Source organism: Otolemur garnettii, unplaced genomic scaffold, assembly GCF_000181295.1.
Source record: "Otolemur garnettii isolate 467f Iridium unplaced genomic scaffold, OtoGar3 scaffold00001, whole genome shotgun sequence".
Taxonomy (NCBI): domain Eukaryota; kingdom Metazoa; phylum Chordata; class Mammalia; order Primates; family Galagidae; genus Otolemur; species Otolemur garnettii.
In genome coordinates, this window is record NW_003852396.1 from 62,739,393 (window position 1) to 62,767,349 (window position 27,957).

The 27,957-nt window shown below is 46.6% G+C and overlaps 1 protein-coding gene across 1 annotated transcript in view; it reads left to right on the forward strand.

Annotated features, from left to right (window-relative positions):
• LDLRAD3 (low density lipoprotein receptor class A domain containing 3) overlaps positions 1-27,957 on the forward strand; it is a 175,254-nt gene that overhangs the window by 58,561 nt on the left and 88,736 nt on the right. The window contains exon 6 of the mRNA XM_012801453.2: positions 11,747-11,881. Within this exon, the coding sequence (XP_012656907.2) occupies positions 11,747-11,881 (135 nt within the window). The remainder of the gene's footprint in view (positions 1-11,746; positions 11,882-27,957) is intronic.

A 27,957-nucleotide genomic window follows, 5' to 3' on the forward strand; every position in this document is an offset into this window, starting at 1 on the left:
GGCGCCGAGCCTATTCATATATATTTTAAAGGACCCCAGAGAAGAAGAATATTGTATTTACTGAGATATTTACCATTTTGGTTGCTCTTTCTGCATTCCTGATGTTGCGAGTCTCCTGGTATCATTTCCCTTCTGTCTTCAGAAATTCTTTCAAGGCAGATCTGCTCGCAGCAAATTATCTTTCCTTCATGTGCGAATGTCTATACTTTACTGTTATTCCTTAAGGATATTTTTACTGTGTATAGAATTCTGGGTTGACAATTCTTTCCTCTAAGCACTTTAAATGTGCTCCTTCCTTCTGGCTTGTGTGGTTTCTAAAGAGAAATTTGCAGTCATTCAAATTGTTTCCTCATAGATTATGCATCATTTTTCTTTAGCTGCTTTGAAGTGTTGTGTTGGGTCTTTTTTTCCCCTTTTAGTTTTCAGCATTTAGATCATAGTGTGTCTGAGTGTGGATTTCTTTGAGTTCATCCTGTTTTGGATTCCCTGAGCTATTTGAATATGTAGGTTTTTGTCTTTTGCCATACTTAGTCTATTTCCAGCTATTGTTTCTTCAAATATTTTTGAAGTCCTGCACTTTTCCTCCCTTCCTTATGGGATTATAATAACAACAATGTTAGATCTTTTTTTATTATTATTATCAGACAGATCCCTGAGACTGTTTATTTTTTAATCACGTCTTTTTTCTTTTTATTGCTCAGATTGTACAGTTTCTATTAAATTCTCATTAAGTTCCCCTACTCTTTCCTCTACCATTTCCAGGGTGCTTTTAAGCCCATCCAATGTTTTGCTTTATTTTATAATTTCAGTTTCTCTATCTTTCAGTTTTAAAATTTTCTTTTGGTTTTTCGTTATATCTTCTGTTTCTTTGCTGAGACTTTTTTTTTTTTTGAGACAGAGTCTCATACTGTTGTCCTCAGTAGAGTGCCATGGTGTCACAGCTCATAGCAACCTCAAACTCTTGGACTTAAGCGAGCCTCTTGCCTCAGCCTCCCAAGTTTCTGGAACTACAGGCACCTGGCTATTTTTGTTGTTGTAGTTGTCATTTTTGTATAGCAGACCCAGGCTGGGTTCCAAGCTGCCAGCCTTGCTGTATGTGGCCAGAGCCCTAATCACTGAGATATAGGCACCAAGCCAACTTTCTGTTTTTTAATTTGTTTCAAGAGTGTTTATCATTGCTTGCTAGACTATTGGTATAACAGTGGCTTTAAAATTCTCATCACATAATTCCAACAGCTGATTGTTTTAACCCATGTGAGTTGAAATTTTCCTGGTTCTTGGTATGAGAAGTAGTTTTGGATTATATTCTGGATATTTTGATTAATGTGTATGACACTGGGTTCTTTTTTAAATCCTAGGAAGAGTGCTTATATTTGTGTTTTAATAGGTAAATGACTGTTGGTTTAGGCCACAGGCTTCCACCAGCCCTCTGTGGGCTCTGTTTGCAATTGTTTTCAAACTTTTTGCACAGCGCCCCTTAGATCTGTCCTGCACGTGCACTTCCCAGTGTGCCTCCTAGTGATCTGTCTGTGAATCTCATTCATAACATCTTTGATATGCTAATTAGGACCAGGCCCACCATGTAGGACTGGGGATTACCCTATGAGTTCATATACAACTTTGTGGCGTGGCTTTCTCAAGCTTCTCTCTCCTCTCAGTCTCTCTGGTTCTTTGTAGTTTCCCAAGGTTCCACAAGGAGAAAAAAAATAGTAAACTCACCCCCACTTTGGTACTAGTTCAAATTTTGCTCTTCTTCCCCACCTGGCCTGTTCCAAATTGCTTTTCACAGTCTAAAAACAGCGGCTGCCTGTGTACATTCCATGCAGGTTTTTAAAGCTGTATTCAGGGGAAGAGCCAGAGTGAGGTGTGATTGCTGCATCTGACTCAGAACAGGTGTTTCCCAGAAGCCGGTTTCAGCAGTACAAAAAGAGAGAGATCTTCTGAAGTGCTGCAGCAGACATACATGTCACCGCTATGATGTAGTCTCACCCAAAACACCCCACCGGAATCTGATGGAGCCTCTACCTTAACCATTGGTTTGTGTGAAATTCAGGGGCAGAGGAATGTTAATGACCCCATGAAGAGGCAAACTGCCAGATCCAGGATGTGGAAAATTCTTCAGTTTCATCCACAAGTAAATTCCAAGATAAAAACAGAGGAAAAGGGAACCCTTTAGTTGAAGGAGACTAAGGGACAAATGAACCGAATGTTACGTTCGTGAACCTTGTTTGAATCCTGATTCAAACAAACCGTTAACAAACATTGAGATAATGGGAGACATTTGAATTGTAATTTGATACTTTCTATTAAGGTATTATTGTTAATTTTTAATGTGTCAGATTGGTATCGTGTTTATTTTTTAAAGATCTGTGCATTTTAGAAATAGACGCTAAAGTGTATATGAGATATGAAATCTGGAATGTGCTTTAAGCCAGTCCCATCATGGGGAGGAAAGTAGCGGATGAAACAGAATTGTCAGTGAACTTGATAATTGTTAAAGCCAAGTGATTAGTGCGTGGGGTTGATTCAACCAGTTGCTATTTTTGTGTAGAATTTTGTTTGAGATTTTCCATAATGAAATTGTTTAACAAATAAAGAAAGAAGTAGTTCTGTTGGGTAATGTCTTGACTTTAACAACAATAACTCGAGAGTTATATTTTTCAAGAATTTTAGTCTACAGATGTGTTTTTCCAGCCTTGGCATTCATGTTGCTCTTAGCCGTAAGACTAAACAAGAAGCCAGTATTTTCTTTTGGAGCTTCACAGAGCTGAGGTTTTGCCCTTTCATTTTTCATCCCTTCTCCTTCTTGCTGTGTTTGGCCTCCTCCTTCCCTTGGCTGGAGGTGAAACCCTCGGTTGACTGGCCGCATCCCTCTCACCCCAGTCCTCATTCAGTGAATATGGGGACTCCAGCCAAAAACGATGATGGCACAGGGCCTGGATGACTGTGATAGAAAATTGATTCCAGCTAAGGATCTTCTGCTCCAGCTTTCAGCGTCGTTGTGCCCAGAAAAACCACTGTGTCCTGGGCTCTGTCTCTCTGATGCTAAAGGATTCTTGCCTGAATTCAAAGCACAGCTGAATTGCTTAGCCCAGTATATCCATGACTTTTTGGCAGCAGAGCCCCCCTGGCATATTTCTGTACCTCTCTGCATTTCTTCCTTGCCCTTCTGCTGATCCATCAGTTGTGGCCTGAAGGAGTGGTACCTTTTATTAGATGGACTGGGTCAGCTTAGAGTTGCAGTAGGAAAGTTTTCCCTTCTAGTGCTCCAAAGCCACGTCATTGAGGTCTCCTTAAAGACTCCTGTGTGACTTGCCTCCTTAGGAAATGCTCCTGGTCTGCCAAGGCGTGGGCTAGGCCATCCTCCTGTGTGTTCTGAGCCTTCCTCAAACACATGTCACCTAATCAGAGAGGCCTGCCGAGGCCACCCGTGAAAAATAACTGCTATCCTCCCCAGCCTTACCTTGGTCTCCATCCCCTTTTTTATTTTTCTTCTCAATACTCACCACGACTCGTTATTTTCTGTTTTCCCTACTACACTGTGACAACCGAGAGCTGGTATCATCGAGTGGCCCATAGGTGTCCCGGGGCAAGTCTGTTGTCAGGCTCAGCCTTCACAAGCAACAGACACACACCAAATAAATAATACTTGTCATGCTTTGTCCGGATAGCATGTTGACTTGCCTGCCTCTCCCACTAGAGTGTAAGCTCTTCAAGAACAGGGACTGGGTTTTATTTTATCCCCACTGCTTAGTAAAGTGCTTTATTCAGTGGAAATAGTCAAGAGATGTTTGTTGAATAAATGAATCAAGTGACTAATCAAAGGGTAGACTTGGCACTCAGGAAATATCCTTTTTGGTAGGGAGAGGGGTTTAGAGACAGAATCTCACTTTATTGCCCTCGGTAGAGGGCTGTAGCGTCACAGCTCACAGCAACCTCCAACTCCTGGGCTTAGGCGATTCTCTTGCCTCAGCCTCCCGAGTAACTGGGACCATAGGCGCCCACCACAATGCCCAGCTATTTTTTTGTTGCCATTTGGCCGGGGCTGGGTTTGAACCCACCACCTTCGGTATACGGGGCCAGTGCCCTACTCACTGAGCCACAGGCGCTGCCCTGGCACTAAGGAAATATTCTTAATATGTGGATGCCCTGATCCTCTTCTCTGTTTTTAGACACCTAGTGAGTGTATTTTTAGGTCTCATGTTGTTCCTTACCTCTCACTCCAGCCTTCTTTCAGATTCCCATCTTCTTTCCCCAGTCTCCATACCAGATACCAGGCAAGATACTACAGGGGATACAGAGATGGTCAGGTGCAGATCCCGCCATCCTTGAGGTTACACTCAAGCAAGAGAGACAGAAATACTCATACAAATAATTATAATGTGGAGTTGACTTGGGGATGCCAGGGAGACAGTGATGGGAGATGACTCCCTCTGGGCCCATCGGTGGGGGTGTGGGAGGGCCCAGGAGGACGGGTCCATTCAGAAATTGTCAATATAGTCTCCTGGGGTGTTCCAGGCTGAGGGAGCAGGTGGAAGCTGGGAGGTATCTAACTGCCCAGAGCACACGACCGCTTGCAGACAGTTACTGAGCACTTACTGTATACATGGCACTTTGCTGTGTGCTTTAGGTGTTTTAGGTTAGATGGTGTCATTGGCTCCTTTTTAAAGATGAGGAAACATGGACGTAGAGAGGTTAAGTAACTGACCCAGTCACATAATTAAAGTGGGAAAGTTGGAATTTACTATTGTATGTTACTATTATAATAGTATTAGTATGAATCCCCAACAATAATCATAAGGTTTTTTTGTTCGTTTGTTTGTTTTTTTGAGAGACAGAGTCTTACTCTGTCACCCTGGTAGAGTGCTGTGGCATCATAGCTCATAGCAACCTCAAACTCTTGGGCTCAAGTGATCCTCCTGCCTCAGCTTCCCAAAAGTTTTTGTTTGTTTGTTTGTTTGTTTTTTTGAGAGACAGAGTCTTACTCTGTCACCCTGGTAGAGTGCTGTGGCAACATAGCTCAAAGCAACCTCAAACTCCTGGGCTCAAGTGATCCTCCTGCCTCAGCTTCCCGAGTAGCTGGGACTACTGGCACTTGCCACAATGCTTGCTAGTTTTTCTATTTTTACTAGTGATGGGGTCTTGCTCTTGTTCACACTGGTCTCAAACTTCTGAACTCACACCTACCTTGGCCTCCTAGAGTGCTGAGATTACAGGCGTGAGCCACAGTGCCCAGCCATTATAAGCATTTATTAAGCACCTACTGTGGGCCCCGTGCTATTCTCAGTGCTTTGCATGCGTTCCCTTATCTAATTTTCACACAAATCTTATGACATGAGCACTACTTTTATCCCTACCTTACAGATGAGGATTAGAGAAGTTGAATAATTTTCCCAGCATCCTGTAGCTAGTAAATGGTAGAGCTAAACTTTGAGCCCTGTTGGACTTCGCAGCCTCACTCCTACCCATAGCAAAATGTATGCTTGGAATCTTAGGCTGGGGCAGATGGTGAAGAGTTAGGATCACAGAAGATTTTATTTTATACCTACTGAAGAGCAGTGGACACTCAGCTCCTGCAGGGTGGGGAAAGGGAGAAGCCAGGGACTGGGACGCAGTGGCACCTTTAATAAAAGCAGTATCAGAGGAGGAAGAGAAGGTACTGGAGTGTAGGGCAAGATGCCAGTTTGAGCTGTCAGTGCAGAGTTTGAGGTGACGGGGATGTTCGGGCACAGGGGTCCATCCATGATGCATTGCTAGAGGCACAGTTTGGGGAGTCATCCACAGGAGGTGGTGGTTGAAGCAGTGATATTGGACTTGTTCCTTGGGAAGGGGAGGCTTGGCTATTGGACAGGAGGTAGCCATGCCCAGGAAGCCTTTACAAAGAAGGAAGCAGACTGCCATTAACAGTGAGTCTGCGTTCTGCCAGTGGCCCCCTGCGGACTCTGGAGGGGTTTTCAAAATTAAAATCTGCTGAGTCTTTAGAGGCTGGGAAAAGGCAAGCAGGGTTGAGGAATCTTTGTCTCTTGCTTGCTGGCCGAGAGAGGCAGCCCTTTGCTCCGCTGCAGACATAGAAGAGCTTCAGTCTTCGGTGACTAGGTGTGGTGGTGAGAGGGCTGCTGAGGACGGGACCTGGTCGCCCATGCTGGCCGAGCCCAGAGGCCCTATTGAGTAGGCTTCAGAAGGACTGTAAGAACCCACGTCTGGTCACAGACAAGCTAGGGTTGAGAGTATGCATTTTCCCAGCCTCAGAAGGAGGCAGGGCTTATTGCTGGGGTGGATTATTTGCAGGGCGAACACGCTGGCTTTGTGGTCTCAGGTTTCTTGGGGCCAGGCCCCCTCCCTCCTGGAGAAGGGGAAGTCTCGGTGCACTTCTGTCTCCCCCAATTACCTGGTTCCCAGGAACATTGGGGCTGGAAAGACAAGACCCCCGGCAAGGCCGTGAGGTTAGGTGGTTTGTGCCCACTGCACGATGGAGGAGAGACAGGAATGTGGGGGCTGGCAACAAGGGGTTTCTCATTTGTGTGTTAAGACCCTTTGAGGTGGGAGAGGAGCCAACTTCACAGACTTAAATGAATTAAAGAGGACATTTCCTAAGTCCTGCTGGAGACAGATTGCTTCATTTCCTGTCTCGAAGCTGATCAATTGCCTTTGGGTGACCACAGTGGTTCCCTTGGTCCTCTCCTTTAGATGTGGTTGAAGTAATCACCACCAGCATACTTGCCCACTAGGCAGCTCCCTAACTCCGGCCTCCCTCTCTGGAAAGGAGAAATAAGTTGTCTTTCCTGAGGATTGTGGGTTGGGAAATGGAGCTTTAGAATGTTGGCTTTCTTTCTTGTGGTAATAATAACCCCGGAGCTTTTAAGCCTGCAATTCAGTTTTTGAAGTTGACTCTACAGACAATTTTCTCTGGCCCTAGTGAAATAAATACTGTAAAATACAACGTCCCTCTCCCTGGCTAACAGAGAAACACAATATGTTTTTCAGTGACTGGTAAGCCCTAGCAAGGACAAATAAAACGTAACCATTTGGAGCCCATTAAATATTGTTAAAAGATACTGAACCATAACATCCTGAACTACAGAGTGTTTCCTGGTCAGTTTATGAGCTGTTTATTGAGCACTTACTGTTTGCAGGGCCCCCGAGCTCAGCTCCAGGGGACTCCAGGAACCCCTAAGACTGGTCACTATAGTTCCCTGTCCAGTCGCTCTGAAATCTGGCTGAGCCAAGTCAGTGGTGCAGAGGCCTGGAAGAAATGGAGTGACACTTGAGCTGTCTGGGGCCTTTGGAGACGTTTGCTCCTCTGGTCTCTGGTTAAGCGAGTCTGCTCGTAACTGAGCAGTTGTGCCTTTGAACACCGTCATGGACAGAAATCTCTGACATGTGTAACATTTCAGCTTCATCAGTGTTTATCTTTTTTGGTGGTAGTACAGGGTCATTCTTGGGAACATTAATTTTTAGATTGGCCTGCAATACGCGGTTGCCTTTGGCTCCTTTTTAGAATGTTCTAGTCCCTTTTTAAACTCTCCCAGGCTGCTACACTTTTGGAATTCTCGATGTTGCTTTTTAGAGCTCTTCTGTCCCCTTCGGAGGTTGCCAGCTTTTATGTTCCTGGCTGCCAGTTTGTCTGCGGGGTGGCCAGCAGCAGCCCCGCTCCCTTCTGATTCGCTTTGTCCTTGGGAACTGGAACACAAAGTTTGCTGGAATTTACATAAATGGAGAATTGATAGATCCCGGAGGAAAGGATGACTTGAGGGCATCTTCCTTGGGGAAGCTCCGGGCTCTTTCAAGGCCTGAGCACTGCGCTGTGTGAAGGGGCAGCTCCGGGGCCTTTTTCCTGGTTTGCTGCAGGGTTTGGGATATGCTCCTTTATCATCTGCTCCCGTCTCTCTGCCCCACACAGGGTGGGGGAGTAACCACTGTGTTTTAGGAGGAGTCACTGACAAGGAGGAATCTTCAAGGTGGCTGTTTACACGTGGGCACCTGTGCCTTCTGAACAACTGCGCTGCTGAGTGTGAAACAGGCGTTTGTGGATCAGAGAGAGTTTTGTGATGGGAAAGTGAAAAATAAGGAAACCCATTCAGACATCTCTGCCAGACCTAGATTCTTGTTTTAGTGAAGGTCCTTCAAGTACTGAGAAGTTCTGAAAATAAGTGAACACCTGTATTCCCCAACACCCCATTCGAAAACACTTATTACCATGTTGCCTTATGTGCTTCAGATTTTAAAAATCACCAAACACACCTAGAAGTCTCCTGTGTACCCCTCTTGGAACTTCCCTTTACTCCAGAGGCAGCCGCTCTCCTGAAATTGGGATTGTTTGTTCCCAGGCAAGGTTTTATTCTTTCAGTATATACATATCCCTTGGTGATAAGTAGCATTCTTTTGCATGGATAATATCATATAAATAGTACTTGCTTTTCTCACTCACTATTGTATTTGTGAAATGTATTCATCTTGACACCAGTGCATTCATTTTCCACTGCTGAACAGCAGTGAATGACACACTACAGCCTGCGGGCCAAACTTGACCCACCACCAGCTTTTGTACATCAAGTTTTATTGGCCATGCCCTGTATTTACCGTGTGTGGCTGTGTTGGGCTGAGCTGAGTCCTTACAACAGAGACCAAGAACAAATGGCTACCGAAACCTAAAATATTTATTGTCTGGCCCTTTACAGAAAAAGCCAGCCCATCCTGGCTGTGGAGTATTCCACTGTTCCAGTAGAACACATTGTATCTATTGTCCTTATAGGTAAACATGTGGATCACTTAGCATTTTTTTAATTTTACAAATAGAGGCTTCAGTAGATATATTTTGTTTGTTTGGGAGTCTCTCTCCAGCTGTGGTCTCCAACCCTCAGGACCAGTACTGGTCCAAGGGCCACTAAGAGCCTGGGCTGCACAGCAGGAGGGGAGCCAAGGGAGCTAAGGAAGCTTCCTCTGCATTTGCAGCTGCCCCCCCTGACTCAACTCACTGCCTGAGCTCCAGTGACAGCACTGGATTCTCATAGTTGTGTGAACCCTTCTGTGAACTGCATATGTGAATGATCTAGGTTGCATGCTCCTTATGAGAACCTAATGCCTAGGTATTCTGCGATGTAATATATTTGAATTCATCCTCAAAACCATTCTCCCCTTCCACCCACCCCCACTTGGTAGAAAAGTTGTCTCCTGTGAAACGTGGTCTCTGGTGCTAAGAAGGTTGGGGACTGGTGCTCTAGAGAATTTAGCTGGCTTCACTAGATATTGCTAAATTGGCCTCCAGGGTGGAGCTACCGATTTTCACTCCCTCTTGTAGTTTATATTTTCTCAACTTTCATCTCCTTGCTGGTAACCTGGTATTTTAAGACCTTAGGTTTGGCAGTTCTGATGCGTGTATGACGGCATCTCATTTCCTGTGACAGTACTTACTTCTCAAGCTTTTACTGACCATTTGCCTTTCCCGTTATGTGAATTGCCAAGTTATATCCTTTCCCTGTTCTTGTATTGAGTTGTTTTATTCTTTTTGATTTGTGAGAGCTCTTTACATATTCTGGCTACTAGTCCTTTTGATTGGATCTATTAAAACCAGCCTGTGACTTGATTTTTAAACATACATATGTACATATGCACACACACATATATACACATATGTGACTTTCTTTCCTAGTGAAAGTTTGTGAGGTTAAAAGATTCCTAAACTGAAGGAAAAGTAAGGGGAGATGACAGCAAGGATGCTTCAGCGTGGCTTTTCCCACCATGGACATTTGTAGAAGCTACAACTGTCCCATCTTGGAGCGATTAGAATGCGTTTCTGAGGCTGTCCATTGGAGTGAGCTGATTGTTACTGACACTTTGGCTGTCTAGATGTGACCAACAAAGTCTCAGGGAAGTTGAAGGCCACCGTGGTGGGGTGTGATAGGCACAAGGGTTTGGAAGGCTGCCTTGGATGAAAACCAGACATGTTTTGTGGTTTGGGGTTTCCCTGTCTTTGTTTTGGCTGAAGTCAGACCTCGCTTTCAGCTTGGTCAAGTTGAGCCATTCTCTGACCCACAGCGATTTCAATTCAGACTTCCACTTTTCCGTTTTCAGACCAGACTACTTTTGTTTGACTTCCCACTGACCCGTCATTCTGAAATCTGAGAATACTGGCTTCCCCCATCCTTCTACCTTCTCTGTCCTTTCACGAATTTTCTGAGTTTAATAACTAAGGAAAAAAAAAGAACCTGCAGTTCTTGGGGTTTCCACGGCCCTGTGAAGTTTACCCAGTCCTTGTAGCCATGATCTCTGTATTAATAACAGCTCAGTGAAGTGTGCAGACAAGATAGATTATCACTGTCACCTCCCAGTGGAGGGCCACAGGGCCCCGCTCCCACAGCTGCACTGCAGTCTTCTGTGCTGGGCCTGGTGTCTGCCCTGAGGTGTCCCCATTGCGTACAGTACAGGAACAATGTTAGGTCATCACCCGAGAACCAGAATGACTCCTCTTCATTGTTGTCACTGTCGCTCCTGGCAGGAGGGCCACACCCTATGGGATCAAGACAGACATAACTAGGGGAACAAGTGTAACATTTCCCTGAGCCTGTGCTGCGTGCCAGACTCGGCACTGAACGTCTCACGGATCTATCACGGATCTTGCTGGATGCTCCAGTTAGTGCCGGAAGGAGCTGGGTCGGCTCCCCGGGCCTGCAGCTGGTGCAGTCGGACATGGTCAGGGGTTTGCTCCCGAGGGCGCCACACTTGGGTTTTATGCTCTGCTCTTGTCTTGGATTTTTAAATGGCTTTTGAACAGTGGCGCCCACATTCTCAGTTCACACTGGACCTTGTAAATTTTGTAGCCAGCCCTCTGCACAGAGAAAGCAACCAAGATTAGAGAAGCGAATTAATGTGCCAGGATTACACGGTTAATAAGTAGCAGAGCTAGGATTGGAGTATTTTCTACTTGGCTGATTCATTTATTGAAAACAGAGCCCTGGAATGAGACTCATTCAATTGTGTTGCCAGGTAAATTGTACTGTAGAAATACCGGTTTTTCCAGTGGCGTTTAAGTGATTCTGTGTCGGCCTTGCACTGACCAGTTGCCACCCTTTTCCTTAGGAGGAGGGCTCAGATTGTCATGTCTTTTGAGGTCCTTAAAAGTACCTAAAACAGGGACCCTCCTGGAGGAAATGGTCACTGACGAACTGGATTAATGACCTTTTTTGGTTGCAAAGAAGAAATTGAGACTACTGAGTTCCCCTTAGTGAGTGGGAAAGAATAGCTGTAGTCAGGGAACCAGAAGGCTCCTAGAAGGATCTGATTGGGTCAGATCATGTCATTACTTCCTCAGGGCTAGAGGGTCACAGGTCCCAAGTCACCTACTCCCTCAGGCTTTGTTTTTCTCACTGTGTCTTCTGGACTACCAGCCAGGCACTGTTGCCTCCTCTAGGAAATGTCCATGAAATGCAGGTTTTGCTCCAGACCCATCAAGAGTCATACCAGCTGGCCTGTGGGTTGACCACTAAGGGTGAGGCATTGACCTCTGGCCATGTTGTTTGTACATACAAGGCCCTAGCACGGTGACTTGGGAGGGGGGCAGCTTTCAGAAAGAGGCAGAGCGGGTCTTACCCCGTCCGGGTTGGGCTGGGCCGTCTCCCAGGACAGGCTTTGAGTCTGCCATCCTAGAAAACGAGCTCCCTGCTTCCCGAGCAGGCTGCTCTCCCGGCTGGCAGAAGTGCGAGGGCATGTTCGGGCCTCCCTGGTGATCTGCTGTGTTTTCCCTCCGCAGCAGCAAACCCTCTGCTGTGCTCCACCGCCCGCTACCACTGCAAGAACGGCCTCTGCATTGACAAGAGCTTCATCTGCGATGGGCAGAATAACTGTCAAGATAACAGTGACGAGGAAAGCTGTGAAAGTTCGCAAGGTAGGAGCTTCTTGCGCTCTAAAAAGAGAATCGCAACACACCACCACGGTAACAAGCACTGAAAGGAAGGGAGCAGCTCCCACACACAACAGCTGTGTGAGATTTTCACACGCGACCTCGCGGCCCTTGCACATGGGTCAGTATGTGTGTCTATGTGGTTTTAAGGATAAAGCATCTACCATTTTGGATTCTATATTCAAGTATTGGATATCTGTACTTTTTCTCTTCAACATTGTAACGTGCCCTAGTTGCATTACATACTGTCATGTCGCCTTACTGTCGTTGTGTTGTTGGGACAATCCCCGGCTTGTTTCTTTCCATGGAATTACTTCTTCACAGTACATTCTGAGAGGGGGACACCTGTACGGGTTACAGCTCTCCTTCGCCACACAGCTGTTTGAGTTTTTTGGGGTTTTTTATAGTTTACACTGCTTCTAGCATTATCTGGCCTGTCAGTTTTACTGTAATATCATAGACTATTCTATTTTTCCGTTTTTGCTCATTTCGTCGTCACAGGATGACAGCCTCCCCAAATGCTTTCATTTGCGTCTCTCTGATTATGAACAGAGTAAACATTTCCCCCCTCCTGGTGTGTGTTTACTATTTTGTGTTCTCTCCTGTGAGGGGCCCGCTCCTATCAGAGCTCTTGATTTCAGAGCTGTTTCATGGGAACAGCGTGGAAAGATGAGCTTTCTTAAGGAACCTGGGAAGGACCCAGTAGGGGAAGGTGCTGTCCTCGCCTCTTAGAAATGGCCGCATACATTTCCTTGGTCATAGGCTGTTTTTCAGTAAGCATGTATTTCTTCAGTGATTAGAAAGAAATACAAAAATTTTTAACTGTTCCTTTATGTTAAGGCATCCTAAGGAGTATGTGTTTCTGATGTTATCCATGGGTATCATCGGTATGGAGTCTTTACTTTTTTTACTTAATACTATAGTGCTGTGACTCACTCATATGATTGTTTGTTGGTAGAGTTCATTTGTTTTGACTGTTAATTCAATATCCCAGTGTAGGACCGTACCATAGATTTAGTAAAACTACAAAAATAAAAGCAAGCAAATAATGGCTAACTGGTTAACTCATACCTTGGGAGGTAGGATTGATGGAGAAGCCCCATGTAGTTAACCAGACCCACCACAGTAAAACTGGCCAAAATAAAGACATAGATTCATCACACAGGTATCAAGCCATATTCCTCAACACCTGACCACTGTGGGATGGGAACACCTGTCCCCACTGTGGGATGTGTGGCTGTTAGTTACCTAACAATTCGAAATGCTACCCTTTTGCTTCTCAGACCCCACAGAACCTTCCCAGTAAGCACGATGTTCTGCACAGAGTGAATTCAGTAAGTGCTGAAGGCCAGAAAAGATTTCCTCATGGGGTCTTGTGTTGTCATTACACCATGTTTAATTCACACCCTGAATGGTAGTGTGCCATACACGTTTTTAAGCTAGGTGAGTTCAAATAGCCACAACCTATTAAAAGAAGAAGTAAAATGTTATTGTTGTTTATTATTATTATTTAGAGAGAATAGAAGGTTCTGCCATTCCCTCCGTGGATGTCTGCCCTGCGGTGAGCATGAGATGGGAGACTTAGTTCTACCCTTCCCTAGGCTGGGCTGCGGTCTTGCTCCCCTCATCCCTCGTGAGGTGCATGTATCTCCGTGACTCTGAGTGGTATCTAAGGGCATGCTTTTATCATATTATATGATCTCTCCATGCAGACTCACTACCTGCTAATTTGGGTGCTTGAATAAAGAACATCAGTGCACCAGTGCTGTGGGAACAGTGAGCTGTGCTGGGCTTTAGGGAGATGCAGCTCCATGCAGGGTCCTCCTGAAGAATCTCAGCAGCATCTTGACTGCATTGGGCCACACAGGACGTGGCCCACTGTCATCTTAATAGTAGTAACTGTTTCTTAGGCCCTACAGTGCACCTCTGTACTTGAGCTCATTAGGTCAAAATAATATCCCATCTGTATCCAATAGACTCCTAGCCCTTGAAAAATGCATCTTTGTTCTCAGTTGATATAAGAAAAAAATATACATATATATTATATTATTTTTCTTGGTGGAGTGGAAAAAAACTGATCCTGAGACTGGAAATCCTCTTCATTAGAACAGGGTATTAAAAAACAGTTTTTCTACTTTAAAGGAACCGTCTTTGTATGAGTCTCTCCTCCTTTTCTCCCTTTGTCTGAGATTTAGTTGCACTTTTTATCCTTGGCCTTGATAGCCAACAACACACTCTGTAAGAAATTGGGAGCAAGAACGGGCCTTGAAAGCGCAGTCAATACAGTATCTTTGTATTCCATGTGGGATGGATCAGAGACCAAAGAACACGCTGGTGGAATCAAATTTTAATTGGGGCTTCATTGATTGGAAACATAACCTGTTTACAAGATAATTCCTAAAGGAAGAGGCCTGGAGCAGGCTTTCTGTGGCTTTTCTGTTCCTTAGGCGCTCTCCTTGGGAAGGGCACATCTGACAGCAGGTGCCCTTGTCATGAGTTGGGGGTGGCTGGCACTCAGGTGGCCTTCTGAATGTTGACTGAACGAGGCAGGCAGCATCCGATGAATGATCCTTCCTCCTGGTATTCACGCTTTTGTAGAAGCCCATCTCTGAATGACCTGTAGACCTTATGCCTTACTTGTTTGTGTAAATCTAAAATCTAAAGTCTGTCATCTTAAGTGTTTTTAAGTGAATGGTTCAGTGGTGTTAAGTATATTTACATTGTTGTGCAACTAATCTCCAAAATCTTTTCATTTTGTAAATCTGAAACTCTATACCCATTAAACAATAACTCCCTATGCTCCCTCCCCCCGGCAGCTGACAATCACCATTCTACTTCCGTCTCCAGTAATTTGATAACTCTGGGCACCTCATGTGAGTGGAATCATACAATATTTGTCTTTGTGTGACTGGCTGATTTTACTTACTAGCTTAATATCCTCAAGGCTCATCCACGTTATACCATGCATCAGAATTTCCTTCCTTTTTAAGGCTGAACAATATTCCATAGTGTGGATATACCACAGTTTGCTTATCCATTCATCCATTAGTAGACACTGGGTTGTATCCACCTCTTAGCTATTGTGAATGATGCTGCAGTGAACAGTGATTGGCTATTAGCAAAGAAAATAGAGCAAAAGTGGTAGATGTCGGGTCCAAGATTAGGACTCTCGCATCCTTTGTGCTTCCCTTCTCCTTCTGGGTCTCTCTGATGGAAGCTGCCATGTTGTGAGCTGCCCTGTTCAGAGGCCCACGTGGCCAGGAACTAACGGGGCTCCATCCAAAGCCAGTGAGGAACACTCTTACCAAGAGCCAGGGAGCTGGACCAGAAGAAGATCCTCCCTCAGTCAAACCATGCGGTAGCTGCTGCTCCCGTCGACACCTTGGTTTTGTCCTTGTAAGAGCCCTTGAGCCAGAGCTAAGCCACTCTTGGATTTCTGATCCACAGAAACTGTGACATAATAAGTGATTGATATTTGAAAGCCTCTACATTTGCAGGTAATTTGTCTTGCAGCATTAGAGAACTAACACGCTGATTACCTCGCAAGTGGGCTCCAGTTCTTAATGCTGTAGTCCCTGAGAGCTGACGGTGACGCAGGTCACAGTCATTAGTCAAACCTCGGGAAGATCATGCAGACTTTGGCAAGAATGGCAGACATTTGGAGCACGAACTAGATGTCCATCACCATCATAAGGATTCTTGAATTTCCCCATTCGGTTCTGACAAATTCCTTCTGAGAACAGGTTTTCTTATCACCTCCACTTTTTGGATGAAGAAGCGGAGAGACACAGAGGTTGTTCCTGGGCTGAGTCCTCAAAGGGAGCAGGTGGTGGGTACAGAAGGGAACCGAGGCTGCTGGATGGACGTACGGTCGCATTGCTCACCATCCCACGACACCACCTGTCTGGTAGCTCTGCACTGGGTTCAGGACCTCCGGGCGGTTAGTTGAACTCTAGCTCCTGCAAGCTCACGGGGTAGGCTGAGTGTAGAGACTGGTGCGTTTTACCTCTTTGTACCCCAAATTTTCCTTTCAGCAAAAAGGAATAACGTGCCTGTCTCCTGTCCCACCCCATGAAGAATGCTGGGAAGTTAAGCTCTTCTCAAGAAGCCCCCAGTGCCAGGAGAGTTAATTAAGTGTCCTGGTGATTGGGTTGCGGTGTCTTTATCTTGCTCACTGTATCCCAGTGATAAGGCCTGAGGAGAATTTGAAAAGCTGACTGTGAGCTTTGGCACCTCACTAGAGGCCAACAGTGACATCTGTGTCTCATTTCTTCCGCAGAAGTGTGTGTGTGTGTGTGTGTGTGTGAGAGAGAGAGAGAGAGGCCTTGCCTCCAGAACTGTGAAACAATACATTCCTATGGGTTAAGCCACCCAGTCGGAGGTACTTTGTGACAGTAGTCCTAGCACTACGATAGTCCCTAAGAAGTCACCCTCGAGCTAAGGATGTGCATATACTAACTGCCAGAGCAGAAGCTGGCAGCGGTTCTCAACCCGTGGGTCGCAATCCCTTCGTAAGATTGCCTAACAATGCATTTCTTAGTATGTGCATCTCTGCCATCAAGCAACGCCTGACTGTATTTATCAGTTGCTGCTATGTGCTGGGTACTGTGCCGGGAGACAGAGGGACATACCCAATTGTGTTAAATCTTAAGGTGCTGTTCAGAGTAAGATCCATCCTTCTTTTTTATGTTTGGCTGAGAAGGAAACAATGCTGCCTGTTCCATGACGGCACACTATTGATTTGAAGACATGTCCCAACTTCAACATGTTAAAATGTGAAAGAAAAATGTGCATCTTAGAATTGAAGAGTGGTAATAGCGAACAAGACAAGTGTGATCTCTGCTCTGATGAAACTTAAATTCTGTAGGAAAAAACAGGTGCTGGGTTGGCCCCTGTGAGACATGTGTTGCAAGGGCCAATGCAGGATGCGCTGGGAGGGGTGGGTAGTCCGCAGGTGCTGGGGCTTTACTGAGAAAATGAGGCTGCCGTTGAAACCAGAAGGATGGGGAGGAGTTAACTGAACAAGAGAGAGGAGGGTGGGGGCAGAAAGGTTTTTCCAGGCAGAGGGAGTGACAGATAAGCAGATCTTGAGGTGTAAAAGAGTGTGGTACGGTTAAGGAACGGAGAGACCCACGGGGTGCCCTCCTGGATGCCACAGAAAAACCAGAGCTCTATCGTAAGGCACTAAAAACAGATTTTGCTGAACACAGTGGCACATACTCGCCCTGGTACTAGCTCTCTGAGAGGCGGAAGTGGGAAGATCACCGGAAGTCAGGAGTTTGAGACCAGCCTGAGCAAGAACAAGACTCCATTTCCACCAAAAGCAGAAAAATTAGCCAGACAAGGCCGTCCTGTGCCTGCATTCCCTCCCTGCTGCTCAGGAGCCTGAGGCAGCAGGATCACTGGAGCCCAGGAGTTGATGAAGCCCCTACACTTCTGCTGGGGCAAGAGAACAAGACTCGCTCTCTCTCAAAAAAAAAAAAAAAAAAAAAGCCTCCAGATTTGATTTAGAAACACTAATGCAGTAGGGAAGAGAGACCTCAGTATAGACCTGGGCTTAGATTTGAATACAAGTGCAGTGGGAGTACATGGCCAAGGAACAGGGTGGGCTCAGAGGATGGAGACTGCTGAAAGGAAACATTGGGGCAAGGGGGGATTCTTGCTGAAGACTGGCCAGGGTGGTCAGAGATCACCCAGGGCCCGGTGGGGGATCGGGAGCCCCATCAGATATGGAGGGTGAGCATGGTGGAGTTTGGCTAAATGGACTTAGCAGAGTTCTTGCAAGAATGGGGCAACACAGAGCAGACCTGAGAAGCCCACAGCCGGGGCCTAGTGAGAAGAGAGTTCAGAGGCACTTGGGCAGAGTTTGGTCACCGGGAGAATCTTTGTCGTGGGCAGGAGGAGAATAGCCCGGAAGGAAGTTGCCGGGGTCCACTGTGGCCCTGTGTCTTGGTGGCCTGGAAACCCACACCAAGGATGTTGAACACTCTCCTTGGGGCTGTGGGAAGTGGAGGAGGAGACGCACCTGAAGGTGTCTATTCCCAGTGGGGCTACAGTTGCCGAGATTTGATGACAAACTGAATGAGGGCAGCAAGGGGTAGAAATAGCGCCTGGCGAATCACTGTGAGGACGCTAATTTTATGAAATTGTCTGTATTGTTTTCCCAGGGTGTTTGCTTTCTGCTTTGCTGCTCCAGGCCCAGGCCCTGGCCCCCCACTGGCCTGGGTAATTGAGAGTAAAAGAGCTTATGCGTTTGGACAAGACCTTTGCTTTCTGTGGCCAAATAGAGCCCAGTGACTAAGCAGCCAATGATAATTTCTAGAGAAATCGCAGAGGGCGTGTGATGGGAGAAATGCTAATTTCAGTTTAGTTTTTCGAGTATGGCTGGAAAGGAGCTTTGTATTTAAAAAAAAATAGTCTGAGTTTAGGGGATTCATCCTAAAAATGTCACAGCCTAGAATTTGTAGGGTGGTCAATATTAACCCAAACCTGGGGCCACCAAGTGATGTTAAGAACTTCGTTAGAGGCATGGTAGGAAAGAGTCATCACCCTTAATAAGGAATTGGTGTAGCTTTAGTCTTAGCCTGACACTGCTGGAGGTCCGTTTAACAGGAGGAACGTGGAAGCTTTTTTCCACTTTTAATTTAAGAGTCTGAAAGCCCAGCTGGGCTGAGAAAGGCAAAAATGCTGACTATTGGAAGGAGCAGAAGGAAGTGGGGAAGGGCTGATTGCTGCCTTTCTGTACAGGTGGAGTTTTCTTCTTAGTAACCGAGTGTTTGCATTACAAAAGCTTCCTTTTCTTTAACCTGTGGCAGGAGTTTGAGGCTTTCTGAAAGGTCCTTTATTTAGAAGCAAGTCAGGATTCTGCACCCGGGACGGGACGGTGATTGCTTCCTCATCCCTTAGCTGCTGCAGGAATCGCCAGAGCTGAATCTTTAGTTCCCCCAGTTTCTGTCTTACACTGGGCAGGTTTCCCCTTCTCTTGGTAGAGTCCAGCCAGCGCACCTGGCAGCGTGGGCCTCCCCCAAGGCCAGTGAATGGACCTGGCCTCAGAGCAGTGGGGAGTGGGTGCCAGATTTGCTGTCCCGGTCTGCAAGTTTGCTCTGCAAGTTTTCAGAGCTGGAGCTGCAGGACTTCTGTGTTGTGATTACGCAAGGGACATTTCTCTGTCCAAGGACTGACTGCTTATGGCCCTCAGTCCCACCTCACCCCCACACCATTTGTCTGTCTTGAGCAGGGGTCCTCAAACTTTTTAAACAGGGGGCGAGTTCACTGTCCCTCAGACCGTTGGAGGGCTGGACTGTGGGCCCTGGTATGAGTCAGCTGCTAAGCAGGACGGGCAAAAACACCTGGCAGGCTGGATGTGACCTGCGGGCCGCAGTTTGAGGACGCCTGCTCTTGAGGCTTCCTGAGATTCATTTGTGCTAACACACATCATTTGCAGAGGGCCCCAGCTGTTGCCCAGTCCCACCCGGACACTGGAAGAAAAACAAAGCTAGATCAGATCAAAGTCGCTCGCAGTCTTGCCAGGGAGAAACATAATACCCTATGAATAATTATCCGAAAGTGTGATAAATGCTGTAATAGAGAAATGAGCAGCGCGCGGTGGTGGCATGAGGCTGGTGAGGAGTGACAGTTTTTCCTAGGGCAATATGGCAAAGCTTCAGAGAAATGAAATCTCTGCCCAGTCTGGGATTAAAAAAAAAAAAAAAAATGGACCCGGAAACACACATGAGGCTGGGCATCTAGCCAGAGGGAATAGTAATATCCAAAGACTGAGATTCTGTATGGCTGCGGCAAAGTGTGTGCGGGGGAGCTGTGAATCTGTTAGGGTGCTTTGAGGCTGGCTCTTGGGGGGGCCCTGCCTGCGTGCTCCAGTGGAAGCTGGAGACAGACAAAGAAACCTGGGGGACGAGAGATGTTCAGCCCTGATTTAGGGAGCTCACAGGAGCAGCTGGCGATCACCACATTCCGTGAGATTCTGCTTATCCCTGGGGCTTACTGAGCTTTGCTGTCCCAGGGAAGGATAAGAGACCCCATGAATTCCTCTGGGTGCTGGAGGAGAGTAGTCTGGGAGGCTAGATGAGCATGGAGTGGATATCCTCTCCCTCCTGTCTCCAGTGAGTGGCTTGAAAAACTTTCTTGGGTTATGCGCTGCAACTCAGTTCTCCCTTTTTTTGTCCCTGGTTTGACTGCCTTGCCAGTTTGGGGCCCATGAGAAGTGGAAATGTGCTCTGCGTTGCAGATGTGACAGCTTCACCACATCCCCCAGGTGCAGCAGACATCTCTTCTTGTTCCCTCCTCTGTCCCTGGATCCTGGGGATTGATGAGCCACAATCTATAGATGCTGGACTGAGCCAGTAGGTCAAAGGCTAGTTTATGCTGGTAGCATAGGCTGTAGGTTACTGTGCAGGTCACCACCAGACAACAGAATTTTAGATGAATTGTCGCTGCCTTGAGTGGCATTAATTCACATAACCTGTGAGACAGACTCAGTCCCTGCTTTGCTGCCTTTGGCCCTCCCACATGGATGGATCTGAGCTGGACCTCCCTGCAGGGTGGCAGGGAGAAACCTCCTATCAGTGCCAAGTTTAGTCGTGGCCACCCCTGTCCCTCACCCCTGACATCACGAGGTGCCTCGTGTATTTATTTCTTCCTTTGTGGGCACATTTATCGGAAGCCTATTATGACCCTTTAAGAGCCAAGCTTTTGCCTTGACTTTGGAGTGTGCTCAAGGTTTTATAGTTATTTTCAGGGGACAGGAATCTGACTTTGGTTTTGCTTTTTTCACGGAGGTCAGGCAGCCTCAGGTTTGGGCCAATTTGCATCTGAAGGAAATTTCCAAGGACAGATGCTTTGTCCTCATTAGCTGGGTTGTCAGGCAGTCTTTACCATGGTACGGCTCAGAATCTTTCATAGATTTCCCTCAAACTCATTGTGGTTGGCCAGTGCCCACCTGTTTCCCTTTTGGAAATGTGCTGTGTATATGGGGGAGGAGACGCCATGGTGCCCCCTCTCCCCAATACATCCCCTCTCCTCTATCCACAGTCCTATTAATTGTATTTTTTTTCCCAAGCCCAGTGTGGCAGTTTTTTTTTTTTTTCAGTGTGGCAGTTTTAAAGTATACCCACAAATTCTTTGACATTCCTGCCTACAAGAGCCTACCATGATTTTAGTGTGTATAATGTACTCCCATGTATAATGCATACCCACATTTTTGGACCACACTTTTAGGAAACCTCCCCTCCCCCAAGAAAGCAGCCAGCTCTCAGCCATGAGAGACACATCTGGGGAGGGGTAACACTCCCCCGGTAAATGTTCAGATCACTCTGCCCTCACATAGCCTGTGAAGGCTGCCCCTTCCCTCTCTCCAGGGGGCCTTTCCCCTCCCTGCCATGTCAGAGACCTCAACCAAGATGGCCACACCCATGACAGGCAGACTGGGAGTTTCTGAGACCACTTGGCAACCATCCCTTGGGCCTGCAAAGGGCTCCCAGTCCCCTCTATGCTGTGAGGCCTCAGGCCGTGGCCCTCATGCTACACAGCTGAGGCCCGCCTTGCCATCCCCACCAGCACTCGCTCCAGAGAGACTGCTGTGCCCTGCTCCCATCGGATCCCCGGATCCTCCCAGACTATCACCTAGTGTTCCCAGCAGGTCCAGGCAGGAGAGTACAACAGCCCCAGGAGACCTGCTGGGGTCCCTCACTCCCAAGCAGTACCATCCAAGTATAATGCACATTCTTATTTTTTCCTCAAAAATTCAGCCCCCAAAGCATGTATTAGACATGGCAAAATATAGTATGTCCCCTCTCTTGGAAACTGAGCCAGCTTTTAGATTATTTTGACCACTAGGGAATGGCAACAGTGATGCTATATGATTTCTACACCTATATAAAAGGCTATACTTCCTCCTTGCTGTCCAGAATACCCTCTTGAAAGCTTGGGCAGTTATGGAAACAAGGCGTTATGGGACTGCCATACTGTGAGGAAGCCCAAGCTTATCTACTCAAAGAAACCATGAAGAGGCCCATGAGAGTGGGATGCCTGGGCAGCCTCAGGCTGCTGTCATAGTTTTAGGTCATTAAATTTGAGAATGATCTGTTATGCAGTAGAAACATGCCGTACTGTTAATTGGAACATCAGTTAATCCAAAGGTGTCTCCCTGCACCTTCATTGTGTTCCTCTGGGTAGAGAGGCCACTCAGCATCCATTCCCAAAGTCTTATCGCTCAGGGGCAGCTCAAACTCTTCACAGAGCCCCTCATGGAGAGCTTTTATGCGGCCCTTGTGTTGCTGAGCTCTTCCAAAGATGACCACTCCCTGGTGTTGCACAGGTAGGCCAGAAAGGCTGCCGATCCCCAGGCTTGGCTGTGTTGTGTCTCGGTCACACAAAGGTACTCCTCATCACTCCACATCTCCCCAGGCCCAACTCACCTCCGGTGTAATCACAGAGACTGAGCCAGAGTCCCTGACCTGCTCCACCCTGGTGAGGGAAGACCTTTATTTTCTGTGTGCCAATACCATGCCAGGCATGGAGGATACAGAGGAGAACATTACATGTAGAAGAGTTTCTTTTATAAAATCCATCAGGCTTTGGTATAAATTCTCAGAGCAAGCTAGTTTTGCAAGGCCTCCCCCTTACCTTAGAATCTGCATTAAGGAATTCATGATAAAACACATTAGGAGCCCAGGCTTTGGGTGGGGTTAGAGAGCAGCTCGTGCAGTTAGTAGCTCTGTGGCTTTGGGCAAGTCCCTTACCCACGTGGAGCCTCTTCCACACAAAGGCAACCAGGTCTGCCTCCTGTGAGAGAAGCACTTAGCAGGCTCCCCTAAGTGTAGCGTCCATTTCCCGTGGACCAGCAATTCCCTGTGTAACCAATAACCCTCAGAGCTGCAAGCCTTCCCATCACAACAGAAGCAGAAAGTGAAGACCCCGGTGGGTTCCCCAGGGTAATCTGTCTCCAACGGCTGAGGAGGGTTTTCTTTTTCCTAAATACCAGCAAAGACCCAGGGTCCAGGTGTGGTTCCATCTGGCATCTTGCTTCTTGGCTTAACAGAAATTCCAGTGGGACGTTCTATTTTTTTTTTTTTTTTCGAGACAGTCTCACTTTGTCACCCTTGATAGAGTGCCTGGCGTCACAGCTCACAGCAACCTCCAGCTCTTGGGCTTAGCTGATTCTCTTCCCTCAGCCTCCCAAGTAGCTGGGACTACAGGTGCCTGCTACAGAGCCCGGCTATTTTTTTGTTGCCGTTTAGCCAGGGCTGGGTTCAAACCTGCCACGCTTGATATATGGGGCTGGTGCCCTATTTCCTGAGCCACAGGCGCCGACCCAGTGGAACATTCTAGAACAGTCATTTTCAACCAGTGTGCCATAGTTTGCTGGTGTTCTGTGAGAGGATCTTAGGTGTGCCACAAAAATTTTTAAAGATTTGTAAAGATTATTTTTTTGAAAATAAATTATTATAATAAAAAAGTATGATTTTTGAAAAGAATCAAAATATTTATTATTTTCAAAAAAGTTCAAAGCACAGTAAATATATTCTTCGTTTTACTTTTTTTTTTCAGCAACATAATTTAAGTGCGCCATGGAAGTTTATAGGTTCAGGTATGCTATGGGATAGAAAAGGTTGGAAAACACTGTTCTAGAGTGTCCATGTTCTGATGTAGCTGCAGGTGGAACAGACCCTCTTCCAGGAAGCAGGGATAGGGGGGTGTTCAGAGTGGGGTTCTGTTGTCTAACGCCTCACTATCATAGTCCCCCTGTTGTGTCCTTGGAGAAACTATATTAGTTATAAATGACAGAGGTGCATCTCTTACTAGCCTTTATCCATCCCGCAAATATCATTGCGTATTAGGAACCAGGGATGTCTCATTGAACAGGGGAGGCCCCTCCCTATTACGGGGTTCTCTGGTACTGGTTTAAAAGTCACATGTGAATCCTCATTAGTTTGGAGGAAATTAACTGTACTTAGATTATTTATCAGGAAAAAAACAAAACTTGCCTTCCGATTGCAAGAGTAATCTTTTAGAGCACAAGATGCGAGGTAGGATCTGGAGGGAAAGAGAGAAAAAGGCTCTGGGACCCCCGATCCATTCTAGACAGCCCTACTTTGAGACATTTGGAAAAGATGAGTCACCTTAGACTAATTTATGGCATGTTTTCTATTAGAATTGCAAAATTCTTACACTCAGAGGGTGTTAAAATATGACTTCACATCATATTTCATACGTACTATTTTTAAAGCTGGGATGTGAACTGAAGCTTGGAGCAGAAGCTACAAGGAGCTGTGCTCATTTGCTGACTTCTGAACTAATCTCTGTTCTGCCATCGTCATTTGTGCTCCTGTCATTGGTTGCATTTCATTGATGGATTTTAAATGTGAACAGTGCTGTCAATTTTCAAAATTATTCAGCTAAGACAAACCCAAAGCATCAGAACCCCCCAGCTGAGCTGAAACTGACCCAGGTGTTGCCTGAGTCCCCAGCTCCCGCCTAGCTTGACGGTGTGATGGGCAGCACGGTGGCTGTGGTGTCCACAGTCTGAGTGAGGTTCCCTGCTGGCTCTGCTCCAGCTCCGGGGCAGCGTGTGAGTGCTGGCGGAAGCGCCTTACATGGTGCATTCTCTGCTCTATCAACCCTGCAGCTCCTAATCTGGTAATAAAATTCAGATGATTATGTGTGATATTTTTATCCTTGGTGAAAAGATCTGGAAAGGGGAAATGAGTGTGATCAGGGCTTTGCAGAGGCAGAAAGCATTAACAGAAAAGGCAGTATGGCCAGCGTCAGGGAATGTAGCTGGAAAAGACGCCCCGGAGAATGTCTCCTTACAGTGACCTTTAACCAGTGGTGATAGAAAAACAGAGAGCAGAGAGGGGCATCTGGAAATGATGCAGGTGAGTTTCAACACGTGGAGGTGGGGGGTGGAGATGTGCTTAGCATGTAAGAAATGGGTTCAGGGAAATTTAAGGTCCTTCATCGTGGGCTAGTCTTACAAAGCAAAGAATTGTCCCACCCCAAATACCAACAGTGCTCAGATTGAGGGACATTAGACCGACTCTGACTTCTCCTTAGAAGAGACCATGGAGGCCCAGAGAGGTGATGTGATTTGCCCTGGGTCACACAGCGAGAAAATGGCAAGACTAAACTCAGATCCGTTTCCATCCTATTCTTCGTAGGAGGAAGAAAGGTGTAGTAACCGGAGGGAAAAGTGTATGGTATTGGTATATTACACACTGTGCTGTTTGACACACGTATCTCCAAACAACAAAAGTGAAGAAATAAGAAAGTGTGTTTGTGTGTGTGTTGGGGGGGGGGGTCTGTGGGGTCCCGAGCACCAGCACAGAGGTATCAGTCGGCAATTACATTGCTTCGTGTTAGGTTTTTAAAACAGCCTTACGGAGATGTAATTCCTGTGCCATGCAATTCACTCATTTAAAGTGCACAATTTAATGGTTTTTCGTGTATTCACAGAGTTGGGCAACCTTCCCCATTTCCTAGTTTTAGAACATTTTCGTCACTCCAAGAGGAAACCTCCGTCCCCTTGAGAAGTCATTCCTTGTGACGCCCCCGGAGCCTCCCTCTGCCCTCGGCAGCCAGCGGTCTACTTTCTGTCTCTATAGTTGACTGGTTCTCGGCGTTCATCGCAACAGAATCGTAAATGTATGACCTTTGTGCCTGGTTTCTTTCACTTCCCACAGTGCAGTCTGGGCCCCTCTAAGTTGTAGTATGTATCAGCTCTTCATTTCTTTTTATTGCTGAATAAATATTCCATTACACGGGCGTACTGCAGTTCGTGTCTCTGTATGTCAGTCAGACATTTATGTGGTCTCTACTTTTTGACGCCCATAAAATAATACTGCTACAAACATTTGTGTGCAAATTTTGCACAGACATATGTGTTCATTTGTCTCCAGTCTATCTACCTGGGGTGGAATCGCTGGGTTAGATATTAACTCTGTGCTTAACTCTTTGAGGACTGCCAGACTGTTTTCTAAAGATGCTACATTGTTTACATATTCCTGCCTCAGTGCAAGAACCCTTCTCATTTCTCCTGTCCTTACCAACATTTATTATTATTTGTTTTTTTCTAACACAGGCATTTTACATATCGTGGCAGGACATAGTATCTCTTTGTGCTTTCAATTTCTATTTCCCCCTTTCTTTCTTTCGACGCCATGTAGACTCCCTTGTCTGGAGTATTCCCAGTCTGGAGACAAATACTCAGGTTTTGTGCGATAGTCCCTATGTTCTAGGGATTTGGTTTTAGTCGAGACAAGCCAAGAAACAGATACACATGCAAAGGAAGCCAGAGCCGTGTAATGAGGTAACCTTTAAAATGTGATCAGATCCCTCCTTCATCAGAGGACCTCGAGATGCCGTACACCTGTCTTCAGAGCACCAATGCCAGGGGTCCTTCCTCAGAGTATTTAGGCTTCAGAGGTGGTGACAGTGGTAGCAATAGTTGTATTAACTAGACATCGTCATGAGTGTTTTGTGTATGCCAGGTACTTTTCTGAGCACTTTATAAGTCATTTTTTTTAAGTCATTCATTTAAACCTTCCGAGGACCTCAAGGACAGTAGTGATTATCCACATTTTAGTGACGAAGAAAGTGAGGCCTGGAGATGTTAGTTGGTTTGGGTCATGTCACTGAGCTAGTGTGAAGGGGCCGGCTTTGAACCCAGTAGCCCAGATTACGATGTCGGTCTACACTTCTAACAATGAGGTGAAACTCCCCACGATGGGTCTGAATGGTCGTATCTCCCCCCCAGACTCATCTGTTGAAACTCTAACCTGCAATATCATTGTGTTAGGAGGTGAGCCCTTTGGGAGGTCATTAGGTCATGAGGGTGGGTCCCTCAGGAGTAAGATTAGTGCACTTATAAAAGGCACAAGGAGGTACTTTCATCCCTTCCTTCCACTGTGTGAGGACACAGCAGGAAAGTGCCATCCATGAACCTGAAAACAGGCTTTCACCGGACTCTGAGTCTGCCCGCACCTTGGCCTTGGACTGCTAACCTCCTGAACTGTGAGACATAAACCCTTGTGTATTAGAAATAAGCTCCCTACTGTATGGTATTTTGTTACAGCAGCCCAGACTAAGACGCTGCCTCTCTAGTTCAGTATTCCATCCCCCATACCCAGCTCCTAGTTGGCACTCAGTAACCATTTATTGAATACACAATTGGATAAAATTGAATAAACGACCAGAGGAACAATTTAGATGGAATAGTGGTGGCCAGGGGAAGGGAGGATTGATTTATGGGAGAAAATTAGAGGAATGAAACCATAGATAGGGTTTGCCTAAGTGAGAGTGATGACCGAAGCCAGCAGGCGCCCAGGGGAGAGGAATCGTTTCACATGGTAGGAAAGGGTAGGAGGAGGAGGGCTGGGGTGGTAGAGTGCGGTGTCAGGCTGGAATTTAAATGAAGAGACACAAAGCTGACGTTCCAGCCGGTGGAACGGTCTGTGTGAGGGAAGGCTGGTAATGCTATCACAGAAGCCGCACACCCAGAACCTTCCGCCCGGTCCTCTGAACCAGCAAGGGCTCACCTTGGAACTGCCATGACGTTGATGGCTCTGGGGAGATGGGACTGTGTGCGTATTAAATTATTGTGGTTCTGGGAAAGAATTGTTGGTCTTGGAATTCAGAAGTGGTGTCTCAAAAGAGAGGTGTTCTCTGAAGTGTTCAGGCAGGTAGAACAGGTTTTGGTAAATAGAGCTAGATGGGCCTTTGGAGGTGACCTCTGATAGAAATTCGAATCCTCTGTGCTTCTCTCATAATACTGAAGCCCAAAAGGTAGCCATCAGCCCGGAGGGGTGAGGCTGTGCCCTGAGAGACAGCAGACAGAACGGGAAGGCTTCTTTCTCACAAACCCAGTGTCTGCCACCTACCAACTGCTGGAGAGAGAGAAAACGGCTGCCGTTCCTGCACAATCACCGTGTGCCAGGCATTGTTCAGTGCACTCGCCACATGCCAGGCACTGTTCAGAGTACTCACCACATGCCAGGCACTGTTCAGAGCACTCGCTGGATGCCAGGCACTGTTCAGGGCACTCGCTG